A 27,744-nucleotide genomic window follows, 5' to 3' on the forward strand; every position below is an offset into this window, starting at 1 on the left:
CGCGCCACACAAATAGCAGATGAACCAAACTCAGCAGCATAGCCTATCTCTCAGTCTTTTCCTTTCGTTTTGTTAATCTGTTAATTAGGCTATTTAAGTCAAATATTTCGCATATTCATTCGTTTTATATATACACTATGATTTAATAAAAACTATTTTTCTCTGCCTATTTTTTCTCTTCTCCGACCCCGCAGCTCTCTCCGATAGCTTAGTGTTAAGTGGCACCAGTCCAGGTGTTTCCAGGTTTTACTCGTGCTATTTCTCCATGTTGAGAGTTTGGTGTCGCACATATTGCACCTGACTATGCATTCTTATCCTTTTCTCCGATTAACTGAAAATAACAGGAGTGTGTCCATCTCACAAATGTAGAATCCGTTTCTGCAGTCATCTCAACCATCTAATTCCAGCAACAGGAAACAGATAAACTATTTTACCCGCGGAATTTTTTCTCTGGTCCTGTTTTGCGGTGTTGGTAAATTCACCACTTAATTTTGAGTTAAAATATGTTGTTGTAACTTGCGTTTCTGAGATTGTAATGAGTAATAATATTACCCAAATTTTATTAGTAATGCGTTATATTACTGCGTTACAGTAAAAAGTAATATACTACTGTAATATTATTACTTTTGTAATGCGTTACTCCCAACACAATATACTATTACCGTACAAAAGTTTCAAAAACATCTTAACAACCCCAAACTTTTGAAAAGTAGTGTATCAGTAACATTATAGTTCAGCTGATAATAGTTTTTTTTCAATATTGGATTTTTATTTTGTTAATGTTTTTCGCTGTTTTTTCTACAACCTTTAAAAACAGTAATAATTTCATACACTGCTAAATTTCAGCAAGTCTCAAAATGAACATTCATTTTTTATACTGTACATTATATAGTGATGCCTTAAAAGCAGCTGTAGCGCCTTTAAAATTATTTAGACAAAATAGTAATAGTTTTTTAATATTGTGAAAATGTATCGATTACTTGCCATAAGTTGAAAATAATTATTGGCTTATCAGTATCATCTAGAATTTTATCTCATAGCCTATATCTCTCAGTCTTTTCCTTTCGTTTTGTTAATCTGTTAATTAGGCTATTTAAGTCAAATATTTCGCATATTCATTCATTTTATATATACACTATGATTTAATAAAAACAGATTTTATTTTTAGTTAAACTTAATTTTTGTTTCTCGTCCGCCGTCTTTTTCTCTTCTCCGACCCCGCAGCTCTCTCTCCGGTAGCTTAGTGTTAGTGGCACCAGTCTAGGTGTTTCCAGGTTTTACTCGTGCTATTTCTCCATGTTGAGAGTTTGGTGTTGCACATATTGCACCTGACTATGCATTCTTATCCTTTTCTCCGATGAACTGAAAATAACAGGAGTGTGTCCATCTCACAAATGTAGAATCCGTCTCTGTCATCTGAACCATCTAATTCCAGCAACAGAAGATAGACAAACTATTTTACCCGCGGAATTTTTTCTCTGGTGCTGTTTTGCTGTGTTGGTAAATTCACCACTTAATTTTGAGTTAAAATATGTTGTTGTAACTTGCGTTTCTGAGATTGTAATGAGTAATAATATTACCCAAATTTTATTAGTAATGCGTTATATTACTGCGTTACAGTAAAAAGTAATATACTACTGTAATATGATTACTTTTGTAATGCGTTACTCCCAACACTGTTCACGTCCACATTTGCGTGCTTGTGTACTTTCTGTTTCAGACCCCATTTGTGTTTATTATTAAAATACATCAGTCTATGCATGAAGGTTGATGAATAGATTTACCTTGACCAATGCGCTCTCTGCTATTGAATAAACGATTATTTCCAAGGTCTTCGGGTCTTCGCTCTGTTTGGAAGACAAACACAACCCAAATGAAACACTCAATGTCAAAATGAGTATACAAAAAAGCTCTTTTGGAATATTCAAACTAAAGAACATTATTGTTCCATGAGCCAGTAACACCAGTACAATGTGCGAGCATAAAATGGCCAAGAAAAACAGCAAAAACCTTACACTGATGATCACGCAGACTTGCTTACAAACAGCTGGAGCTATAGAGGTGCAGCATCTGTTATACATCATCAAATACCCATAAAAAGGGCACAAACCACTTTAGCTGCAGTTTGTAGAAAAATATCACTTTATTGTAACATTCCATACAACATTTCCAACACCACAAAATTCAACAGGCTAAAATATACCCCCATACTGTATGTATCTGAACAGGCTGAAATGCTGTTGTAAAGTGAAAAGAAAAAGCTTATATAGATGGCAGGGTCAAAATACCACATTCACAAGGGACAAAAAAAGTGCACACAACCACAAACCCATCAGAACTTGTATCAAACTGATGCACATTAAGCACAATGTCGACATAATGAACATCCAAAAGCCATATTCAGTAAACATGATTAAATACTTCAATACACAAACTGTTTTAATCAAGTTCAAATGATGTAGATGGAATATTTTACTTTTTTTATGCAAAACATATACCGTTTACAACCTGGAGTATTTTTTTTGCACATTAAAATTCAGTTTCTCCAGACAGACACTTTAGACATCTACTGCCTTTTCCTGTCTCTGTCTCTGAGGAGGGGTGAAAGCATATGCTGTTTTGTGCAGGTACTATCAGAGACAGACTCTCTGAGTGCTTTTGCTCATTAATATCTTTTGAGAGACAGCAAAAAGAAAAAAACTCCCAGCAAGAATGCTTACAACGGGCTTAATAAAATGTAATCTGGTCCATTACCTAATTAGAAATATGAAAAGGTTCAAAGGAAGTCTCAGCCACAGTAGATTTAAAAACATTTTATGATCAACTGACATGTCATTCATAAGCAACTCAGATTAAATAGTAAAGAAAAAAACTGAGAATTAAATTAATTTAATTAACTTAATATAAATTCATACATTAATCATACAGACATGAACAACCAGGACTCTTCAGAAAAAGTGTCAAATGTAAGGAGTTAAATGGCATAATTGCTCAAGACAAGACAAGACAGACACATTTGACACTGGCGTCGATATACATTCAACTGGGGGGCACAGAAACTCATAGAAATGTGTTGCATATCACAAATTCTGCCTTAAACAAGCGAGAGATTGGACAATATGGCGGTGCAACAGAGACCACATGACTCAAAACTGAGCTGAATTGATGTCTAGCATGAAAAGCTGCCATGTGTCCCATCTGCCCAGAACACAATCTACTGTATAGAGGATTATGTAGCAAAAGAGGAGACACTGCTCTACAATGGGCCTGCCGGGTCAGGTGGTCTCTCTTGTTGTCTACGAGGATCTTTCATGTGCTTTCGTGTTTTAAACAAACCCCTTCAAACCCTGGATTTTGCAGAGGAGGTCTATATTTAGAGCAGGCTTTTCTTTGATCTCGCCCTTCCATCTCCTCACACATTCTTTCGTGAAGAGCAGATAAACGGGCGAAAAAGGGCCAGCCCGTCCATGATGGGGGATTATTTTCACCTATTGCCAGATGGAGGACATAACAAGATATCAGGATTTACTTTCTCCTTTCATCCCAGTTGCTTTACTCAAGCCTCAAGTGTTCCTATGTGCACATGAGATGCGGCACACATGCAAGGAAAAGTTTCCTGGTTTTCCTTTTATGTACCAATGCCTCCCTCCCGTCGCTGTTTGCAGGCTCTCCTCAGAGTTTGGCAATGCTGCCGAGTTCTCTTGACTGTACAATAGGATTGGTCATGAACAGGAGATTAGAGCTTTTCACAGTAAGGTTCCCCTCCACAGAGAGACAGAAGGGGAAAGGGGGTCCCTGCCAGTAAGGATTTTGGCTGGATGTCCCTTCGGCACAGCAGATCTCCTCCTTCCCAGCACTGGAGCGCCACAAAAGAGTCACAGAAAACTTGACAACTCTGGTGCTTACGTGTCCACATCTTCTTCACCTCATCCTCAACTTTAAAGGACACCACCTAGATGTCCTCTTGAAACAGCGGGAGGAAGTGGTTCATTGGTGTCATCTCAACACTGGGAGCAGGGTTCTTGCTTTTCTAACCTAATCGTTAGCATCGGCTCCACCCCAGGTCCGGAGAGACCCCCGGGGCCGCTGCCTGTGTACTGTCCCGTGTACGTGCTCTGGTAGGACACCGAGTGCTGGCTCTTCTTGGTCGCCAGGTGGTAGCGGTGGCAGCACAGCACCATGATCAACGTGACACAGCCCAGGAGGAAAATGGCGCCACCTCCGGCTATTAAGTAATACCAGTAGGTGGGCATGGGCTGCAGGGACACTGTGGTGTCAACAGTGGGGTCGCTCCAGCCAGGTGAGGCTCCCCCTGGTGGAGAGACACAGAAGAGTTGGCTTGGGGTAGAGAGGCATGCAGACTGCATAGCTTCAAGCCATCTTGGATTGTACGTGAATGATTTTGCTCTGATTTGGTGCTGCATACAAACAAAACAAACACAGACACGCAAATGCACATGCACGTCGCCTGTCCGCGGCCCCTTCACGGGTACTTGATAACTGACTTTTGTCCTTCTAAATCACATTAAGAGTGCAGACATGTTTTATGGGTTGTGAACAGATATTACATCTCAGATAGTTTGTGCTGATTCTATGTGGAATCTGCGCTAATTTCATATGCAACCAAGCATATAGTGCCATAAGACACCGGCCGATGTCAGCACCTTCTCTCAGCCGTTCCTTTGTAATGCAGTATATTGGCGAGTGTGTGTGTGTGCTCTGTAGTTTTTCTTTCTGGGGGAAAGTTCTGTTTTCTTGCATGCATGGATCTGTGCCAGCTTCATCTGCCTCAAGCCAAAGTCTTCCATGAACCCAACCCAGCAGTGCATGAAAACTGCTCACCCATCACACGTGTGTACACACACACAAACCTCCACCAATCACTCTTTCTATTCCCTCCATTTCATCTATCTCTCATCTATACATAAGCACGCATGTAGTCTAGGAATTCTGACTGCTATGGGAAAATGAATCTACTTACACTGGGAATCATTTCCACTTCAATTAAAAGAAAGGGAGGTAGTTACTAAAGGAATATGTTATTAGTGGGCTTGTGTGCTCCATAATCATTTAATATGGAGTGTATGAGGATTATTCCACTGCAGCTGATTCTGATTGACTGCAATCATACAGCTGGTGGGGAATAAACATGACATCCATAGCAGCACAGCAGCTCAAACATACCGCCAATGCAATGCTCACACACTTGATGTGTACCATCGATATCAGAGTTTTGCTGTTCTCATTACAGTGTTTTAAAATTGTTAGTATAGAAACTTATTTATTTATGTATGTATGTATGCATTTATTTGATAGTTTAAAATTTGATGAAGAATAACAGTGCAATGTCACCCCAAAGGAAAGATATCATAGTTCAGGAGGCTGAAATAGTTTTAAAACGGTTCTCATTGATGTTTTGCATCAACTTTGTCTCAGAAGTTTCTAAAAATTCCATAGGGAAAAAATAGACAGATGATGTGTCTATTTTTTTCATTTTATATTCTGACCTGTGAAGCACCTTGAATAGCAATTTATATATTTAAGATGCAATACAAAAATATTATTATTATTATTGAATATTATTATTATTATTATAGAATTTGGTGAGAAATCATAATGAAATCTCAGGGGGAGACATACATGTCAACTGAATCTACGGCCACATTTGATGATGTTTAGGCATGACATCGACACCATATAACACAGCACGTGATGTGGGGCTGCAGATGCATGCTGGGATACAGCCCATGCTCCAAATATCCATATGACAATAATGATGGTGAGGACAATAATCATGACAGCAATGATTTGACATAAAGGCACCAATGTCACTAAAATGCACAAATAAAAACATAAACTGCACCGGCACTGAATCACACTTCACTTAAACTTTGTTGTGGGATTGGAAACAGTCTCTACAGAATCCCTGTGTGCTGCTGGTGTGAAGCTCAACCAAAAGTATAATGATTCTCAAAAGCCCTTCAGGTGATGCAAGCTGCTAGGCAACAAGCAGGAAGCACAAACATTGGCACAGGAAATGACAATATGCCAGAAAACTCACCAGTCATTTCAGGGGGGAATGCAGCGAAGGGTTCTGAAATGAGAGAAAAAAAGAAAGATTAGTTAAAGAAACTGGCACAAATTAAATATATCCACATAAATAACAATGGTGCAGATGGAATTCTGACACATGTGACTGAGTATGATTAATTTCATATGAATAAATTACTCTGGAGCTCCAAATCCTTGACAAAATAAATTCTGAGGTGCTGTAAGCGATGTTAACCGTTTCACTAACTCTCCAAAATCCTACCTTTCAACAGTCTAAATATATGCTGATATCTCAAGACACCTATTTGAGTGATAACTGACATGTAGGAACATTTCCTACGTGATATTCATTAAAAAACGCTTACAGCCCCTTTGACTACATATGTAAAATGATTAACACAACTCCCCAGAAACCCTTGTAGAGGGGTCTGAAATGACAAACACAGGTTAAGGAGAAACAGAAAAGAGATTGAAAGTGAAGAAGGGAGGAGAATGGGATTGGGCTGTGTGTCATTTGGCAAACTGTGCTGTGCACACACTCAGAATGCCAGAGAAATAGAATGCCAGTTCAGAATGTTTGGAATGCAGTCGCTTTAAAAAAGAACTCTGCAGAGAGACAGGGGACAGATTGGGCAGCGATGCAGGGCTGGTGCATACATATCGAACAGCTTTAATTAATAAGAGCAGTCCCAAAGCTGGGGGCCTGTGGCGGAAGTGTGCACGTGAGCAACTGAATGAAAGTGTTTATGACGGCTCACATCAATTTTGATTCATAACTAATCCTACTTTTGCTGATCATAGTTTAAATATAATAAGTAATGGCATCCTCAGAGGGAACAGCAATGTTTTGCTCAGTAAATAACCTTCACAGAATTGTGAGTGACTGGCCGTGTAGCTTTGTTCGACATTAATGTCTGTTCTGTGTTTGTGAAAAGCTGCACCGTCGAGAGCAGGCCTGCCTGGTTATTCCCTGGCATGGCTCTGGAAAGCTCTGTTTACAAATAAGAGAGAAGAAGGAAAAGAAACTAATGAAACATAGATTGGGATCAGAGCCCACAGGGTGAGTGTGGCCTAGTTTTCAGCTTTTTGTGCGAGCTGAGCACTTGAAAAACACTTTCCATGTGATTCATTTTTTTTTCTTGGGCTTGAATAGGAAGAGTAGGGTGGGCATGGAAAGCAGAATGGATCGTTTGGTGACATGCAGGGTACAAAATGAAGTTTCTGTCTGCCATTGCTAAGTACATTTAGAAAAAGTAGGAACTTTTTTTTGTCTTAAAATCTATAAATATTTTTAGTGGCCAAAAACAATATTTTCAATATTATTTATTAAAAACAAAAATTTAAACATATAAATAAAAGTAAATAAAAATTCTTATGTTTTTTTTTTTGCCAGATTTTAAACATTTTTATTTCATTTAATTTTAGATTTAACTAGTTTAACTAGTCAAAGCAAATTTTACTTGCATTTGGTGCTTGGCAGGTGTTAAGTTTGGTCCCTGGTGACAAATATGGTGGGTGACAGTTGAAAAAAAGAAAGACAGCGAGACAAAGAAAGACCCAGATGTTAATACTTACGTGTACACAGCTCAAGCTCGATGCTGGAGCTCATATGGATATTATCGACCCAGATGTGCCCTCGACTGCCACGCTCGAAGAAGCCCTCGATGACAACCTTACAAATTAAAGAGAAAAGAAAGAGAATTAAGGACTACATTCAGATCGGCACTGTGTTACTGGTGTCAGTTCATCTTGTATTATTCTCAAGTCAATTTCTACCTTTATATAAACTGTCATACCTGATATTCTTTAGGGGACTGAGGCAGGATGGTGCGGCCTTCCCTCCACATGGGCCCCTGGTCTCCTTTCAGCGCCCAGAGCAGCGTCTCCTCCTGGTCATCATCCCGGAGCAGCACACAGAGGCTGTCCTGACCTTCACCCTGCAGCTGGTAGTAGAAGAGCAGACAGACGGGACGGCGCTCGGGTCCCACAGACGGGCTCAATAACCGTGCACGCTGTGGCTCTGACTTAGGACTCGCCTCCACATACAGGAAATTTCCAAAATCTGTAGAACGAAAGAAACAAGTGATGATGTTACACATCTTTTGTTGGTCCTGGAACAACACTGCTGTCAAAGAAACATTATTCCTAACTCTCCAACATTACCCTAAACCAAAACCTTAACCCTAAATCAACCAGGATGTAGATCCAGGAACATGTCCTATTAGTGAATCACTTTAAGCCAATTTTTAATTCTCCCTTTTTCTTTCTCACTGTTACATTGCATTGAACATTCTGGTATGTTTTTATGTTTGCAAAGTGATAAATAATTGATTGTTTGTTTGTTTTTAGTGGAGGGAAGTAGAAAATCAGCTCCGACATAAAAGCACATCCCCTCTGTGTCCAGAGGAAAGAGTCCTTACAACACAATCTCTGTCACATCCCAATGTGGACATCTCAGTAAGGCGGAAGAAAAATGAATGGGAGAAGAGAGGAAGAGTGGAAAGCGATGATCAGAGAGGAGGCTGGGAAACACTTTGTGAGTTATCTGACTGGACAGTGTGGCACCAAAAATTATCATCATTACCCACGCTGCCTCAGCTATAATATGAATTCTCCTACCTTCCACTGATGTACAGAGAAATGGCGTAGTCGTTTCTTTCCGTTCGCCCTACTTTGACACATTTATCATCCCAAACGTATTTAAAATACAGCACTGAAATCAGAGATCAGATCAGGCAGTCGCTGGTCCTACTGTATGAGATGCCTAAATAGATTATGCATTTAATTAATCCATAAGAACTTCCTCTGTTTGATCTTGGGTATCCATATAAGAAAATTAATTACCCTTTTACAGAGAAAGTTCACCATAGCTCGGAGACTGTTTAGCTTAGGTTGATGTGCCTGTGAAGTAACCGGAGGGCAGGGAAAGGTGCTTCTGGGTTTATTTTTACCAGTTAATTAGGCTGACTGCGTATTAACCCTTTCTGGACCTCTGGTTTTCTGTTTCCTGGTTTAAACTCTGGGGTATGAACACTCTGGGGTGCTGTTCCAGGAGCCATAGGATCTACACAGCTTACTGAGAAGTTTTATTGGAGTGAGCTGTGCTGTAAAGTGAATGAGTTGAGCAGCTTTTGTCCAGGGATGCTGGGAAGTGAAGCCAGAAACATACTCCACAAGTATGCAAAAAGAAAAAAAAAGAAAAAAAAAAAATCCACTGATAAAACTGTGGAAGCCCATTTCTGCCTCTTTCTGTCTTGAATTTTTAACTTACAATTGTGACTTTTTATCTCGTAATTGTGATTTTATATCTCACAATATGACTTTATTTCAAATTTTTTACAGGCTCCCATACAAAACATCAACTATATATATATATATATATATATGACAATACACTGACACTTAAATAGAGAATGCAGTCAATAGAGAAGGTTATTTTTTGGCCCCATACGATGTACTTACAACATCTTCCAGCCAAACCTTGACCTTTTGACCTGAAAGACTACTGCTGCAGTACTAAAGCTCTACTCGCAGCAATGTTAGCAATGCATTGCGTACTTGTGTTATGAAATTGAATTCAGACACATTTCAGACCCCAACAATGTGTGAAATCGAGCTTGAGTACCTGGAAGTCTTTTGCATTAGGGGATCTACACAGTTTATTTGGAGAAGGTGAGGAATGTGAAGTGACACCTCTGGTGTAAAAGAGATGGAAGAAACACAAGAGAAGGTCTTGGGCTTGGGGGTGCTCTTAGTTTGGGAATGGTTAAAACAGGAGAGGATTCTTTCCTTTTGACTCCTGGATCTCTCTTTAAAACTGACATGTGGAAAAGAGCAAAGATTGATTTAACAGCTTCACAAGGCAGAGTGCTCCAAGAATTCATGGGGGACATGGAGAACTGTACATTTGTGCGTGTGTGTGTGTGTGTGCTCAGAATTAGTGAAGCACTCATCATTTTTTTTCAAGCAGAGTTGATAAAGGTCAGGTAAGCTCAGGGATATGAAGAGATGAACGAGAGGAAGAGCGAGGATGGACAGAGAGTGACAGATACTATTCCCAGATTTCAACTATCACATTAATTATCAAGCAGGGTTGATAAAGGTCAGGTAAGCTCAGGGATATGAAGAGATGAACGAGAGGAAGAGCGAGGATGGACAGAGTGACAGATACTATTCCCAGATTTCAACTATCACATTAATTACATACCAGTAATGAGATGGATGGATGGAATATGATAGGTGAGAGCATGTGTGTGTGTGTGTATGTGCTAGTTAAGAGGACAAGGGCAAAGGAAGGTCTGAAAACGTCTTTCGTGCAGTGCGGTCACAGTAAGTCACTCACCATACAGTACTAAACTTTTTTTCAGACCTTCTACCACTGTCCCTGTTTATTTTCTCAACAATTCTTACTAGACAAGCACACTTGTCTTCTCAAAGTTCCCGATATTCCCAATGCTATCCCTAAATTCCCAATGTTTATGTTCATGTTTGAAGAGATTAGTGTAAATATTTTTTGTTTTTGTTTTAGGCTATTTAATATATTTTATTGAGATGGACTTACTGTCAGATCCCAATGTCAGGTCCAGACTAGGACTAGAGGAACTATACAGAGACCACTTCAGAACAGACATGGGGTCGTGGGTCCATCCACACATACTATGCTCAAAGTCACACAGACCACCCAGAGATGAGAGAGTGGTGGGAGCTGGGGAGAGAGAGAGATTGAGAGCAAACCAGATTATACTCATTTACCAAGACCTCAGACCCTGCTGTAGGCTCTCTCATAACACACACATACTGTATGTGCCTCGTGAAATCTATAGACATATTTGTCTAAATGCACAGCTGATTTAATTCAACCTACCCATTGCAGTTTATATTCATGCTATACTTTGTGAAAATTATCTTGGTGTAAAGCCTGCATATTCCTACTGTAAATGTTTTTTGTACTTGTATATTTTATATATTATATATGAACAGATTTGTCTCATTTTCCATACACAGATTCCCGTGTCACTGTATCTATACAGATTTGTATCTCACTGTATGTGACAGATTGCATTTTGACTGTATGTGATAGATTCCTGATTCACTGTATGTAACACATTCCAGTTTCATTGCACGTAAGATATTCCTACCTCATTGTATGCAACAGATTCCCATATATGTGACAGATTCTTGTCTCACTGTACTTGACTGATTCCTGTCTCACTGTATGTGACAGATTCCAGTTTCACTATAGGTGACAGTTTACAGTCGCACTGTACTGTATATGAAAGACTGCCATTTCAGTGAATATGAACAGATTCTTGCCTCACGATACATGACAGATTCCTGTCTCACTGTACTAGACAGTTTACTATCTGACTGTATGTGAAAGATTCCAGCCTCACTGTATATGCACTGACTAGTTCGGTTTCTGCTGGTGCTGTTTTAACATGCAGACACTGACACACTCCAGCACAGCCTCATCTACATGGAGCACGGTGCCTCAGCATTTAGCAGGTCTCCGTTTGCCATCCATCCAAAGGCATGCTGCTATGTTAGTTAGCATAATGTTAGCGTTCATGCTGCGAGCCTCTACTCATCAACACATAAGTGTGTACAAATGGAGGGGCGGCAATCTGTTATTAGAGCTCTGGGAAAAAGCAAGGCTGCAATTACACTGCAGAGTAATGTAAATAAAAGTGTATGAGTGCATGTGTGATATACTGAAATGCTTGCTTATCTAAACACTCATGACTGAATAGAACGGCATGCTCTACTTGATATTCTCAATACATGTTAGTTAAGTTTTGAGTCTTCGTAATACACATAGATATGATTTAATTGATTGATTTCCACTCTGTAATGAGATCTGATCTCATTCACTACAGTAATATATTCATGTAAGGTGCCCTGTTTGATTACCTGGTGTCCTGTGGGCAGTATTTGTCTCCTCGTGAGGAGGGAGGGTAGGCGTGGCAGTGTCAGGAATGGTGGTAGATTCTAAAATAAAGTTAAAAAAAAACAGCTCATATTAGAAATAAGACATTTACTGTGCACTGGAAAAAATTGTGAGGCACTATTAGTGGTGTTCTCTAAAGAAGATACTTGTACCAGTGCTGATTTATACGCAAGTCTTCCTAACTCTCTCACACACACACACACACACACACTTCTCAAATATGAAATGACAGAATAATCACACATGATCGCACACAGGCATGCATGCACACCAGCACCTGTCCTCTAAAAAGTGGCCACAACCACCAGACACACGCGAAACAGACTGAGACAATTAAAAATGTGCACATGCACCACATGCATACATTGTGCGTTTACAATAAGAGAAATATTACAAAACCACAACTAGAAAAAAATTCTGAGCATCTGAGAACTATTTACTGGTTATTGGGAAGAATAAATGGTTCATTACTACTGCCATTCAACCTCAGGCCACTGTAGTTACTGTACCAGTTACTCACAATGCCTTTTAATGTGAAACCACTGCTGCCACAGCTATTTTCCATGAGTCACAAAACTTTTAAAGAGGTTTCCTCCTCTGATACTGTCTCTCACTGACTTTCATTTTCATACAACAAAGTTCATTCCTTTAGCCTTATTTCTCTTCTTTCTCTCTACATCTCTCATCTATGAATTAATGTTGAGTTTTGGCCAAAACAACATAAGCCAGACGGCAACAAAAACTTCAGTGTCGGCGATTGCAACAGCGCTCTTGCGTGGTTTCTGCGGTGATAATTTGTTGTGACAGAAAATGTTAAATCAGCCGTTGCATCTCTTTTCGTTCCCCGCAGGGGATCGAGCAAATGAAGATTTCGAAACAACGAGGCGTAAATGAGTAATGATTGTCAGCTCTTAAAGTCATTAATGTCATTACTCTTAACAATTCCCTGCTTAATTGGCAACTACGTGAGTGGCGTAACACTAATCATGTAGACACTTTAGCACAACATGAAAAGGAGAGGCCTACTGTAATATTAATATGTTATTAATTTCTATAAGCGGGTGCGTACATGAAAGGGATGCACCAGCTGGCTGCTTCTGACATTAAACTCTATTAATTTTCTGCCCTTTACAAATGCAATTAACCTCCCAGCAAGTCCTGGATATCTGGGAACTGAGCACTCTCTCTCTCTCACCTAAAACACCTTTCATTCTTTAGTCTCACATGCATTAAGTGTGACACACTCCTGTCCCGACTAATGTACATCACCGTTCAAATGTTTGGGGTTGGTAAGACTTTTTTAAGAGTCTTGCTCTCCAAGACTGCATTTATTTGATCAAAAATACAGTAAACACATTTATATTGTGAAATATTAATACAATTTAAAATATCTGTTTTCTATTTTGATTTATTTTAGAATATAGTTTATTCCTGTGACGGCAAAGCTGAATTTTCAGCAGCCAATACTCCAGTCTTCAGTCTCACATGATCCTTCAGAAATCATTCTAATACGCTGATTTGCTGTTCAAAAAGTATTTATTATTATCAATGTTGAAAACAGTTGTGCTGCTTAATGTTTTTGAAGAAACCATGATATATATTTTTTCAGGATCCTTTGAGGAATATAAAGTTCAAAAGAACAGCATTTATCTGAAATTTAAATCTTTTGTAACTTTATAAATGACTTTTTTGATCATTTTAATGCATTCTTGCTAAAAAAAAAAAAGTACACAGTAGTGTATGCTTCCCTTAAAAGTGTGTTAACACGATGAGCCAATATATGCGCAAGTATCACTGTATCATAGGTGTTTTCATTTACTTGTTAGTTAGGATAAACTTTAACAATATTCAATATTATTTAAGAAAATTGTAAGACTGACAACTGATATTTCTCTTCAAATGACACTAATTTCTATTCACTCTATGTGAAATATGCTGCTCATTTCTCTTGATACCTGAGGCTCAAGCTATGGATCAGAGCAAGACACTGCAATAGATTTCCAATATGCTCCAAAGCTCTATTGACGCAGCCAATTGATCTGGATCCCAGAACTCTCTAGGCATCGCCTGAGATTTCCTTCACAGCCTGATAACACATTAAGGCCATGAAATGTTTCCAAGTCTCAAAGACCGACCAGATATTTACAAGCAAGGGCTAGTTTTGGGGTCAGTCCTCCTCACCCTGAAGGATTACCTTGTTTTCAAGCTCTGGATTCAGGGCACAGAGCAGAGTTAGCCCTGGTTCCTCTCTCATGGGCCCTACTGAGCCTCGGCAATCTCTGACTCAGCGTTTTCATAGCGAGACTGAAAAAATTTTCAATTATGTAGAAAGCCTTGGAGTAAATCTATGCCCCTGGCAGGCGGACCGGTCGTACTTCAGTGCCTGACTGAGATCTTGAGCAGACACTGCATTACAAGGTAAAACAAAGACTGATGTGCGTTTGGAAGATTGTGTGGAGTAACAAACAGAGAACAGGAGTCAGATCGGATCAACAACAGTGAAAGTGATCATCAAAAGCTGATTTGAGTGTATTTTAAACATTGTGTTCAAGTCACAACCACATTAAACGAAATAGTAAACATGCACCGAAACACACGCACAAACACGCATACTTCAGCACTGATGCTTATTCATAGGCAACCTAATTAAACATTTCCAACTTGAAAGACAAGGCTTTTGGCCTCCAGAATTCAATAACAAAGCCGTTTTCTAGCAGCACTGAACTAATTAAAGCTTTTGTCTCTGTGTCTTTTGAACACAGAAAGTAACAGAAGGTTTATCGTGTTATCTCTCAGCTAGTAAATTCCCCGAATACAAGTGGAGTTCAGACAGGCCTGTGTGCTTGGCCCCTGATAAGGACTTTCTTTGCCAGCTTAGTTAAACCAACAAATCATCTCTAGGTGATGGATATCAAATATGCTTCACATGCCTAGAAATATATTCACATATATTCATATTCACATCGGATGTCCTCAGAGAACTCTGCTTCAAAACAACAGTGGTGTTTTATAAGACAAAAATCAATTTATAAGAAATCATCTTCAACTGGCTCGATGGAGAGTGAATACAAACATTTCAAATATAAGAATATAGTTACAAAATTTAGAAAGATCATCTTCAAAACAGTTCTTAAGGTTATACACTTCACTTAACCCTGGCTAAAATGCTATGGTGGGTTGTTCAACACCAGACATCCAATCATAAACCTTCTTAATGCTTGTCCCATTAAATATTTATATGCAGATGTGTTGCATATGTTAAACAATGATGGCAAACCATTAATTGGAGTGATTAAGCTACAGTATTATTTAGTAGTATGTTTCAGTAGATTTTACCCAAAGAGTTTGGCCAAAAATGAAAATTCAAACCCGATCTCATAAGAAATCAATTATTTTACGAGTTGGTGTTTTCATATGAATTCATACGTTTTGATTCGTATGAAAAAAATGAAAAAAACAAAGCATAATGGTCCAGCCCTAAACATAACCATCACTGGGGCGTAAGCAGATGAAACAAACACATACAAAGCAGTACGAAAACAAATAACTGATTTGAATTCATAAGAATTCACCACCAATTCGCCAAAATGTAAAATATTTACAACCATGAGAGTATGTAAAATAAATATGTAAAAACGATACAATAGACAATAGACAATATATTGTATGTACAGATGTGCTATATACAAATTATGCAAGGAAATTTGGATAGAAAAATTTTATATTAAATCAATAACATGCATATAATAAATATAAGTATAGATAGTTGGGTATTGCACATCTTTTGCAGAACACAAAAGATGATATTCTGAAAAATGTCTGTTTTTTGTCTCTACAGTGAAAGTCAAATGGGTCCAGTGTTGTTTTAGACTCCACTGACTGTCATTGTTTGGGCAAGAATGGTTGAAACAGTTGAAATACTCTTCAAAATATAGTAATTTGTGTTCCACAGCAAAAAGAAAGTCATACAGGTTTTGACAGGATAATAATTTTTGGGTGAACTAAAAGTATACATGAGATTTCCAGTAGGAGAGCTGGACTGTACACTGGAAAGACCATAGCAGGCACACATTATATAAGGAAGAGCTGGGAAGATGTGCTGTATGGAAAAAGTGGAGGGGAGGAGTGGAGATCAACCTAAATATTTACACTGGGATGATATGAAGAATGACATGTGGGCTTTGTGGATAAATGCCTGTGTGCAAACATGGATTGTGTAGGGGGACTACACTAAATAGAAACATGTGGTTGATAACTTCAAAGAGCCAATTCAACTAGATGAGGGGAGCTGCTATCCTTCAGCTCACACGCATCCATCCCGATAGCGAGATAGCTGTGAAAGATGGTGAGGGAGAGTCTCGGTTTTGGCGAAAGAATGAGGTTGAGCCAGAGAGCAGATAGAAGTGATTACACTCTCCTCGTCAAAGATAAGAAGAAGTGGAAACAATTTTCCATCACATCACCAGCTGCCCAGGCAAGGAACGTTGTGTCCTAAACCACACCCACTGTTCCCTTGACGGACATCCACAGGCCACAACCACACATCTGAGAGTGATCATTGAGCATCGCACATGCTGAGTTCTCTTTCTCTCTCTTTCAGGTGTGTGGCATTCTTGTTCACCCATGTACAGTATGGTGTGTTTGTACCATGTGAGGGCAATAGGTTATAGCAGAACAAACTCAAAACTCGAGGCAAGTCAGCTCACTCATTGACCATCTTGGCCTTTGCCAGCTATTTAAAGGAGATGTCTAATGCTATTTCATGCATTCTGACTTATTTACACTGCTAAAGAGTTGGATTCTGATGCTAAACATGACCAAAGACTCAAAAAACTAGTTGGACGTATGATGGAGTATTTCTGTGCCAAATACACTGCTTCAGGGTTCGTATAAGTTTCAGAAAGTTTGTTTCAAGTATAGCCCTGTATGACGTCATAAAGGGCGGAATTCCTTGTATGGGCACTTCTCCCGGAAGAGCGCATCAACGTGCTTCATTCGGGTTACGGAAGTCATCGCCAGCGCTGCACAGGACTTGCTCGAGAAAGAAGGATTTTACATTTTGTTTTTGACCACAAAATCAGCATTGTCACCAAAGTAGTGTGTTTTTGGTTGTGAGGGAAAGATAACCTCGTTCAGCTTCCCAAAGAACCCAGCATTAAGGGAATTATTTGATGTTGATGTCACAGCTTGCAGACGATCGCAATGCAAAAGCTTCACATGCTTGTGACTCTTTAGCTCCTCCCACGACACGCCTCCAGGAGCTCGACTGTTTTCGGAGAGGAGAGGTTAAAGGCACAATATGTAATTTTCGCCGCTAGAAATAAACAAAGAGACAAAGGCGTAGTTTGATGACGCCGTGACTGAGTGTGGAATCATGGGAGTTGTGGTCTTCATCCCCACAGCCGATGCAATCCGACGGGACTCGGGCAGAAATCATGTTCATGGATGAGCTAATGATTTATTAATGCAGTACTACTCTATAGGTACTCAAGATTAACAAATAGAGACAAAATATTATAAACAAAACAATTATTTATAATATTTTAATTATCTCTCAATTAGATAAGCCTTGGTGAGCATAACAGATTTCAAAAACATTTTTAAAAATCTTACCGACCCCAAAGTTTTGTACAGTAGTGTATATTTTTGTTTTCTAATTCTTCAACTAATTAAACTGCAGTAACCCTGTGCTCCTGAATCTCAGAACCTCCACTCAGACTGAGCAGGGAGAGAAGTCTACAGTAGGTGAGCCCAGTCTCAAGGGTTGCACACTATGTTGAGACAATTTTGCAATTTTGAGACGCTTTGCACCCAGCAGAGGTCACTGTCCTCACTCTTTTTACCCCTCTCTCTCGTTCTCTGTTCTCCCAGAGACAGGAACCTCTGGCTTGACATGAGTCCAGTAATGAATAATAGACAAGGGTGCCTGATTGAAATATCTAAAGTCCCTTGGTGTGTCTTTCACGGTCTTGCTCTCACAAGGTCTGTCTGCCACGCCTCTGTTTATTTATTCATCAACTCATTATTTCTCTCCTCGTGTCCCTCACTCCAAATTTTCTTCCTCTGGGAGAGTGATGGGATTTGGGGACAAAATTGTAGCTTAGCCACAGCTCAGAATAACTCCAGGAATACATGACCTTAGTTTGTGTGTATTTGTATAGTATATAGGAGCAGTATGATATATTTAACAATATATAATTTCAGTTTGGCATATGTAATGTAGTTAAATGGTCATTATCATCAAATAAACCCTGTCAGGGTGATCAGAACCACGACATGGACTACATGACTGTGCATTATCCTGCTTATTACATGGTAACTTACCAAATAAATGGACATTAAATATTGATTTGAGTCTAAATTATTTTTGCATGTGAGAAGAAAGAGACGTGATGATACGAGAGAAATTGTTTGCTTGGGGACAATGGTCAATTTTACAGTTATGCCATCATTATACCACTCAGAATCAAGTATTCCAGAGCGACATGTAATAATAACTTGTATTAAGCTCTCTTTATATGAAATTAAATGTGTGTATGTGTGTGTTCGGTCAGTATAGACAACTATGCATGCGGTGGCAGATGTGTGTGATTGGCGTAAACATCTCTGTGCAGTGGAGTGAGACTGATGTAGCTCTGTGAATATTTAACGTCTCTCTCTCTACGAATCCCCACGGCCCTTCAAAATCAGAACAACAGCAGCCCCGGCCCCTGCGACACTCACCCTCGCACTACAGCTGCAAACAACCACAATTTACCAAAGTACAGTGTGCTTTAGAGAGCCGAATTAGGACGATCTCACTCAAACGAGATCTTCAACATAGGTCTGTATGTTTTTTGTTGTCAAATGGCTCCTTTGAGGACCGGTACTGGTAGTGATCACTGTGAATGTGCATAACAGATGGTAGGAAATGAAACAGCCATAATATTATGCGAACGGTCGGAAACAAAGAAAGTATGAAAGAAAAATACACACGGTTCAAAATCACATGTAAGTGTAATAGTGTATATAACACTGCTGTAGCTGGGGGCATTGTGTTTATTTTAAATTAAAACTGATAACTCTGACTGTAAAATCTGCCTTGATGAGCAACGTTGAACTTGCTGCCAATAGCCAATGAATACACACACCTATGATCGCACATCATTTGCATCATATATTAATATGAAGTTGCTAAAGGCATTAGCCTTCATGAATTGTTTATTGATTATTATCAATCCATTTTGTGTCATGCCCAAAGCCATAGTGTAAAAATTGTAAAAACAAAACAAAAACCTTCTTCACTCACGCTGGCACCATAACTGCAAACAACCACAATTTACAAAAATAAAAACAAAACAAAACAAACAAACTCGGTGTCACTCACCACAGCTGTAAACAATCACAATTTACAAAAGTAAAGACAAAACATAAAAACAAAAACAAAAATCAAAACAAAATAAAATAAAAAACACAAAACACTCAAACCCTGCTTCACTCACTCTCATACCACAGCTGCCACCAACCACAGTTTATAAAAGTACAGTTTGCATTTGCGAGCCGCATTAGGACGATCTCACTCAAACCGTAGGCCTGTATGTTTTTTGTTGTCAAATGGCTCCTTTGAGGACCGGTACTGCAGTGATCAGCCAGGATGTGCATAACAGATGGTAGGAAATGAAACAGCCATAATGTTGTGCATACGGGCAGAAACAAAGAAAGTACGAAAGAAAAATACACACAATTCAAAGTCACATGCAAGTATATATAATAACACACGAGTGTGTTTGTGTGTCTTGGGATCTGTATGTGATTAGATTTACTGTGGAGATTAGGAACTGGGGCTGTAGTTTCAACAGTGAGTGGAGAAGATTGAGACCCCTGTGTCTCGAACATCTGGTGCGCAGTTGTGCGCTGCGGAGCCTCACCGCACTGTCATCACATTCCCTCATGCAAACATAACCATGTATACACAAACACAATCGACCGTCAGTCCATTTTTCGTCACTCCTTAACTCACTGGCTTTGATCCCTCCCTTATTTCTTTCATCCACTTTGATTATCATCTCTTTCTCTCTCTTGATCTTCTGCTCTCATTCATTTATGGCCCACAGGCTCCGTAAACCTGTGCCAGTATCGCACTAACCACAGCCGATGACACATTAAGCTTTCATCCTGGATCTCATCTTCTGCCTGCAAAGTGCCACCAACTAACCCTGAGCCAGCACTGGCTCTCTGTCTGACTTTTCATCATGCCTTCCTCCTCCTGCAGTCTTGCCATGCTAATAAACCTGGGCACTGAGCCCTGAGGCTTCCCCTGGTCTCCACCCACATTGTCCTTTCTAGCAGCTCCTCTAATGTTCCTTCGCCCCCGGCACTCCTGCAGACACAGAGCCATGAAGACAGCCCGTCGATTACTGCCCCTCGGCCTGCCGCTTTATAGAGCCCAGGCCAGGTCCAGAGGGAGCAGCTGTGTGTCCTTTTGGCTGATCGTCATGCTGTGACATGTAAAAGATTCAGGAGGAGATATGAAGGACATCGTTGCCAGAGAGCATAGAGCCCAGGCCAGGTCCAGAGGGAGCAGCTGTGTGTCCTTTTGGCTGATCGTCATGCTGTGACAGGTAAAAGATTCAGGAGGAGATATGAAGGACATCGTTGCCAGAGAGCAAAGATGGAAGTGACAGAGTGGCTGTAGGACTGCTCTGCTTCTTTCTACTGCTGTAGCTGAGGGTATTGGGTTTATTTTTAAATAAAACGGATAATTCTGACTGTAAAATCTGGATGATATGAGCCTCGTTGAACTTGCTGCCAATAGCCAATGAATACACACATCTGTGACCGCACATCTTTAGCAATATATATTAATATGAAGTTGCTACAGGCAATGTAAATGGCATACAGCTTAGCTAATTATCTTTTATTACTCAGCGGAATAATTGTTTATCATGATTATTATAAATCTGCTTTGTGTCACGCCCAAAGACATTGTGTAAAAAATAATCAAAATAAACAAATAACTAAAAACTAACTAACTAACTAAATAAATAAATAAATAAAAATAAATAGATAAAAATCTAAACAAAACAAAACATACACAGGTCTTACCTGGCAAGTCACAACCCAGTATCTCCAGTCTCATTCCGATGCCAGCAGGCGACCATCTCTCTGGATACACTCGGATAAACTGGGCCACAATCTCGTCAAAGCGACGGATCTCTGGAGTGTCGTAGTGCGCGTTACCCTCAAAAATCTGGAGAAGCAGAATTCACAATAGCACTTTAGCCCAGCTGTGTGATTGAGAGAAGAAAGCTACTGCATATTCTCTGTATTTCTGAGTCTCTGATGCAGCTCTGCAGCTCAGGTTTTAATTAACACAACTGTGGATGATTTCACTGGAATGTTATCAAAGCTTGCAGCATAATTGAATTCTGCTCTCAGAGTGGGAGAATGAAATGCTGAGTCACTGAGATGAGCAGTAAAGAATGAAATGAGTCTGTTAATAATCTGATTCTGGTGAACTGTTCATTACTGGAGCCCTTTCACCAACCCACAATATTTAAATTGGCATGATTAACTAATTAACCTGATTCAACTCCAGTTATATTTTTCAATTCAGTCCTTCTCTGCTGGAAAAAGACTATATATCATGCTTAAGGTGGTCAAGCTGGGTTTTTACTGGTCCAAGGTGGTCTAATTGGCTTAACTGGCTTTTGACCAAGATCAAGACCAGGTCAAACTCAGGTTCACCTAGATAATCAACTAGATCAACCTGAAACAGACTGGACCAGCTAGAATCTATGTACAGCCAATTACCACTTTAACCCTTTTAACCGTTTTCTCATCTTATTAAGAGACCTTTGTTTGGAAGCAGTCTAAAAATAAAATAAAATACAATTTTGTCTTTAAAGTAAAAAACTTTGTTTTGATTGTTGTGATTTTTCTAAGTAGCATTAAAGAAATCCTGTGTCATTCTCACCTTTGGGAGATTGGTCTTGGAATCGATGATGTAGCTCCAGTCTTTTCCATTCAAACTATGGGAAAGTTTATACTTCCGCACGAAGGCCCGGTTCTCCGCGCTGGTACTGCCATCCACCCCACGGGCCCCTTGCGTGATGATACCCCGTACAGTTTTGGGGACTCCCAGGTCCACCTGCAGCCATTCTTCACCAGCCACGGGCTGCGTGGGACTGGGGAACCACCCTGAGCGACTGGCCACCAGCCGGGACGCACCTGTGGCCCCGTGGATGTCCCTCATGGAGGAGGCCGAGATCTGCGAGTCTGGCAGGAGGCCGGAGAGCATTCCCTGCATCTCGGAGCATGGAGCGTCTGAGAGGAGGATGGACAAGCAGATGAGTTATGGTGAGGCAAAGAGGAATTGACATTTTAAGGCTGGAGAGATCAATGTTTCATGTTGTTATGTCATGAGAGAGGGCTCAGGAGTAAATAATAAATAAACAGAGCATATGTGGGTGCATTTTTTTATGTGTACATCCCCCCCGGAGTGGGTGTTTGTGTGTAGGATTTATTACAGGAAGAATTTCGCGTTCCAGTTTTTCTAGGTTCACCTCTACAGAGTTAAAAGCAAACCCACTCAGCCCAAAACAGCCATTCTCTGGCTCAACCGGCACAAATACAAAAGGTACCAGAAATAAATGATTGATTTTGGCCTATGGCTTAAACACAGAACAAAGAACAGAAAAACAGGCTGGGGCATCTGGTTCAAGCCCATCCTAACAATCTCAGTTGAATTACACCCAGAGGTACACCCACACTCCCACAGAAAGAGCAGTAAAACACAGAACGAGGCTAAGGGCACGAACGAGATTGATGGCTTCACGGGCATCTTTATGGGCTCGGCTCTGCCGGCTTGTTTTGGGCTGGATGCCCGAGGGACAACGGCCCCCCCGAGACTGCAGCAGGTCTAATATGGAGGCCAGTGGCATGTCCGTGCGTCGTTTGTGTCAGTGTTGAAAAAGACCCCGTCTCTAAAAGCGCATTTGTCCTGCTCAGTGTCGACGAACATAGGAGTGAATCACTGTTTAATAGCGTAATGATGGAGTGTGATGTCTCTGCTAACATCAGTGCAAAAGCAGCTCACCTCCTTCATCTGCTGCAGGACATGCTAACAGAATTAGATGACTGCTATCTCCCCATCTCCATAAATAGCCAAACTCAATCAGGACACTAAAGAGCTCTGATAAATACACATCTGAGCTCACTTGACAGGGACACAGTGGGCATCTGGAACAATATTTGTCACGTGCAGTATCTGTGGGCCTGCTGAGTACGAAAGTTCACATGAGACAGGGAAACTTACTTTATAGATCTATATCTATATCTACCTGTTTAGATAATATAGATATAGATAGGTAAATATTGATAAATCTATCTTTATCTACCGATTCATATCTACCTTTCTATCAACGAACCAATTAAACACCCAACGTTTCAGCTAAATTTTAGACAATCCAACATTCTAAGTTAGTCTTTTTCTGGCTATTTTATTATTTTATATCTAAAAGTTAAAAAACACAAATCAGTTCCCTTAAAGGCTGTGCAGACTTGGAGAAAGATGTGTGGTGTCAGTTATACTGACCCGTGATTTGACAGCCGTAAAGTTCGAAGCGCAATGCGATTCCGTTCTTCCATGTCTGAGGTCGGATGCGGACAAACCGAGCTAAGACAGGCTGGGGGATCCGGTTCAGGACCACCTCTGAGGGGTCTACATTTGCATGGAAAACCTAAGGAAACAGAGAGAGGGGAAAAAAAGAGAGATTTATGACTATTCAGGAGGTGGTTTGGCTGAGGCCACTCATTCAAAAACAAACTAACTTCACAAACAAGCACAACTCTTGCACTGTAAGAGCTTCCTTACTGGGGTCAAGTGAGATTGCAACCTTAATCGCTGTCAAAATACACACACCACTGAATACACACATAGACGCCAATGTTCGCATCGTAAATTCAAACATGAAACGCTGTTTCCTCCAGAATGAGTTAAAGACCGCAGACATTGGTGAGACAGTGTGAGAGTGTTTGAAGAGCAGTTGTCACTCTATAGGACTGAATGTTGTCACATAAAGACATTCAATCAGATGCAACCACATGTTTTTGGGTGTTGTCACTGTTTACATCAGTATGTCAGATGGATCATTAGTATTTCAGCAGGCAGCTCCCAGGGTATCACAGAAATATGCCATGTTCTTCAGACCAGACACTGCATTTTGGGGTGGTCGAGGATGGACAAGATGACAAGCTTTGATAGCAAATCTCCATCTCTCCTCCTTCCTCAGAGATGCAAGCCTCTGTCAGGGTCTTTGTCTCCAGAGAGAGGAAGTAGGAAAGAGGAGAAAGACTAGAAGAGGGTGAGTCCTGCTTCATTGCACACAGAAACAAAGCCCGGACTCTAAGGACCTGACCCGTCTCAGGATCCAATGACATCCGGGCCAGCTGGCCTGGGCCAGGTCCGTGCTAGGCTGGCTCGTACGGAGAGTGAAGAAATAGATTAAAGATGGGTTAGGAAAATGAGAAGAAAAAAACCTTCTTACATTTGGTAAATCGCCCCAATATATCATAAAATAAAAGAAGAAAACTATGAACTGAGGACCTGTGGTCATTAATCATTGTGCATATGGTTAGTTAAAAAGAGAGGAGACCCGGGGCAATTGTTAAATTTTTCACAAATTTCATCACGACTCTCAGATTACCACAAATCAACAAGCAATTTTTTGGTGTGCGAAACATTTATATGTGCCAATATTTAAAATACTATTAAAATATTAACACTGAGAAAGCTTCAACCACAATATTGAATTTAACACAGTAAGTCAGAGTATTACAGATCTCCTAAGTTAAAGGCAGATGTCAAATTTAGAAAAGACTAAAATAAATAAATTGTGCCTTATTTTAATGGTATTTTTATATTATTATTATTTTTATTATAATTTGCAAATATATTAATCATGCCAATATATATATTTTTTCCATTTCAAATTGAAATTGAAACTGAACAGAGCAATTGAGGTGGGGCTCAAACCGAAGACAAGTGAAACCTTGGGAAAAAGTGGGAGTGTGTAAAGCTGTTGTCAGTAGGGAGATTCAGACATGCATCACAGAAATCTGCTTTTGTTTAGTGACCTCATGATGGAGTGTGTGACCTTGCCCTTTCACTGCCTGTGAAGTTTTTCAACACAGCACAGTATGTGAAAGCCAAGTGGTGTGTGTGTGTGTGTGTGTGTGATGACTGGGGGCAAGAAGTGTGTACTATATCACTTCTTTAGTGTGTGGGAGAGTCCTCACACTCACCCAGTGCTTCTGAGAAAAAAATACATCAAGAAGCTTGTGAAATATTCCAAAACTGTACTCTTGGCAGTGTTATTTTTGTATTATTTATTTACTATTATATATATTGTTATTATTATTATAGATGCTTTTATAGGTTTATTAGTTTTATTTTTTTATTTCTACTTAACTATATTAACTATTTAATTAAATTTTAGTTTTAGTAACTTATTTTTCGTTATTTTTTAACACAATTTGCTTAGTTGGCAAGGCAACATTTCTATTTCTATTTTATTGTATTTCAGAGGTGTGCTATTACTTTTGAAACTCACAGTTTTTGATGGCATTTTGGCAAATAAAACCATTAGACTTGCATTGAAAGAAGAAACTGTGGTTGATATATAAATAAGTCAATGGATATATGGTTATATCTTTTGACTTAACCACCTAGAAAACTGCTAAAACCACTCAGAACACATTATCAACCACCTACCACATCATCTCTCACTTTATCATGAGAAATTGCAAAATAGTAATAATAAAAAACAGTTAGTTACAAATGTTTTTATTTATTGTTGCCCATGGGCATCTCCTTTTTCCGGCTTCTGATTGGCCAACTTGTTTAATCCAAACCATCAGGAAACTAGGAGCCATGAAACCCTTATAACAGATGAACAGATGTATATCATATGGGATTTGAGACAGAAGACCCACTGGTCATTATGGATGAAGTTCCAAGCACAAAGAGGAGAGTGTTAACCATGAAGATGCCAAAATGATCAAAAAGCACAGAAAAAAAACAAACTAAAAGGCGTAACAGGACTGAGAAGTCCAATTACTGTGAGGACATTAGGGAGCAGGCTGAGATGAAGCTGAAGAATGGTGATTTCCCACTGGTCCTCTAAGGCAGAGGAAAAGGGGAAGCGAGAGGAATGACAGAAATGACAAAGTCCTGGACTCTGACAGCAGCAGTCAATCTATAGAGGGGGCGGAGTCAAATACTGCTTCTAGCCAAACATATATTAGCGATATGAAACTATACCTTTATTGTTTCCTTCCCTCTTTCCCACACACACAAGCACCTGCTAATGTTTTCTTTGCATCCCTGAGCTACAATGGCCTCTGACTGGTGTTGTGTTGACAGACACACAGGTGCTGGTAATGACAGACTCCCACACACTGAAACAGGAGAACTGCTGTCAGCCCTGCTGTCTACTGAAACAAGGCCACCCTCGTACCCGTTCCCTCCTTTTTTTTTTGCCCTCATACTGTCGGTTTTTCGTTGTTTCTCTCTCACTATGCAGTCTAGGCGTAATCTTTGATTGATGCACTCTCTGCGTGTGCATGTGTGCCCATAGCCAGAGACATGACAAATGGACACAGCCGTCAACGGAAGGGTTTATGCAAAATTACGATCATGAATCATGCATTTGTGTACGTTACTTATATCACGTTCCCTCAGGCATGGCTGCTAGTGTTTCCCAGCATGCTGTCTGTGGGGAGATCAGGTATGTGTTGTCTGTCTCAGGTGATGATGCCTTGTATGTGAGTGGGGGTCTGAATGTATCTGGTGTTAGATACAAGCGTACATTTTCAGTTTCTTGTGGAAAAATCAGCTATACTTTTATGCAAAGGGCATTTAAACATGGTAAAACTTATTAAGCAAAGCTCAGAGTACACTTACTGGCAGATGAAAGTATTAAATTAGCTAAATAATGATATAAAGACTATCCACTATCTGAAAGTGAGCACTCATTTCATTCCTCTACTCTCTTTCTCTTCCTGGCTCAGTCTCTTTTATGCTCTGACTCTGTGCCCACATGTGAAAAGTGACTGACATGAGTAAGTGTTTCCTCCTGCATGTCATATATGCATGTGTACTGACCTGATGTCAACAGAATATGTCAGCTTTTTTTCAGGATGCAATACATATTCAGAAATTTTCCAGAAATATATTCCCAGAAATACATACATTTTACAAAATTTTCACACATATCTGCTTCTTCTGTCCTGTCTGTTTATATCCACTTAAGAGATAACCGACTGTGTTTACATTCAAACATTTACAGTGGAAACTGGTCTGCCCTGCACTATCACACAATTAATCATGTTCATTTGCAAAGTCCAGTGAGTCGCACAGATTTTTAGCCAAACTTTAAGAGCATTTCGTTTTGTATACAACTCACATGCAACTGGTGGCCATGATTCTTCTTATTGAGCACTAAGTCTGACACCAAACAATAACAATAAAGTTATAAAGATGCTAAAGATGTTAAAAAGATCTCATGTGTGTTTTTGTTTATACATATGCAAAAAGATCCAAACCGTGCCAGATATCTGTGGAAAAACAGAAATTTGTTGACAGCATAAACGGCCGCAGTGCTGCTGGTCTGTCTAGACACACACACACACAGATCAATGAGGGTGGATGTAGATTAACTGTTATATGAATTATTGAAAAATCACGTCTGACAGTCCAGGAGTAG

At 39.8% G+C, this 27,744-nt stretch overlaps 1 protein-coding gene across 2 annotated transcripts in view; it reads right to left on the bottom strand.

Annotated features, from left to right (window-relative positions):
• LOC107752901 (neuropilin-2-like) overlaps positions 1–27,744 on the bottom strand; it is a 75,363-nt gene that overhangs the window by 3,009 nt on the left and 44,610 nt on the right. The window contains exons 8-16 of one of the 2 annotated variants that reach the window (XM_016568976.1): positions 23,574–23,718; positions 21,954–22,303; positions 21,083–21,227; positions 11,962–12,039; positions 10,613–10,756; positions 7,848–8,113; positions 7,627–7,723; positions 6,062–6,094; positions 1,785–1,847 (exon numbers count right to left, since the gene is read on the bottom strand). In XM_016568976.1, coding sequence (XP_016424462.1) covers positions 1,785–1,847; positions 6,062–6,094; positions 7,627–7,723; positions 7,848–8,113; positions 10,613–10,756; positions 11,962–12,039; positions 21,083–21,227; positions 21,954–22,303; positions 23,574–23,718 — 1,321 coding nt within the window. Of the gene's footprint in view, positions 1–1,784; positions 1,848–3,951; positions 4,313–6,061; positions 6,095–7,626; positions 7,724–7,847; positions 8,114–10,612; positions 10,757–11,961; positions 12,040–21,082; positions 21,228–21,953; positions 22,304–23,573; positions 23,719–27,744 lie in introns of those variants that run through there. The other variant, XM_016568977.1, reaches the window with a different exon arrangement.

This window comes from Sinocyclocheilus rhinocerous, unplaced genomic scaffold, assembly GCF_001515625.1.
Source record: "Sinocyclocheilus rhinocerous isolate Xijiao unplaced genomic scaffold, SAMN03320098_v1.1 scaffold1252, whole genome shotgun sequence".
NCBI lineage: Eukaryota > Metazoa > Chordata > Actinopteri > Cypriniformes > Cyprinidae > Sinocyclocheilus > Sinocyclocheilus rhinocerous.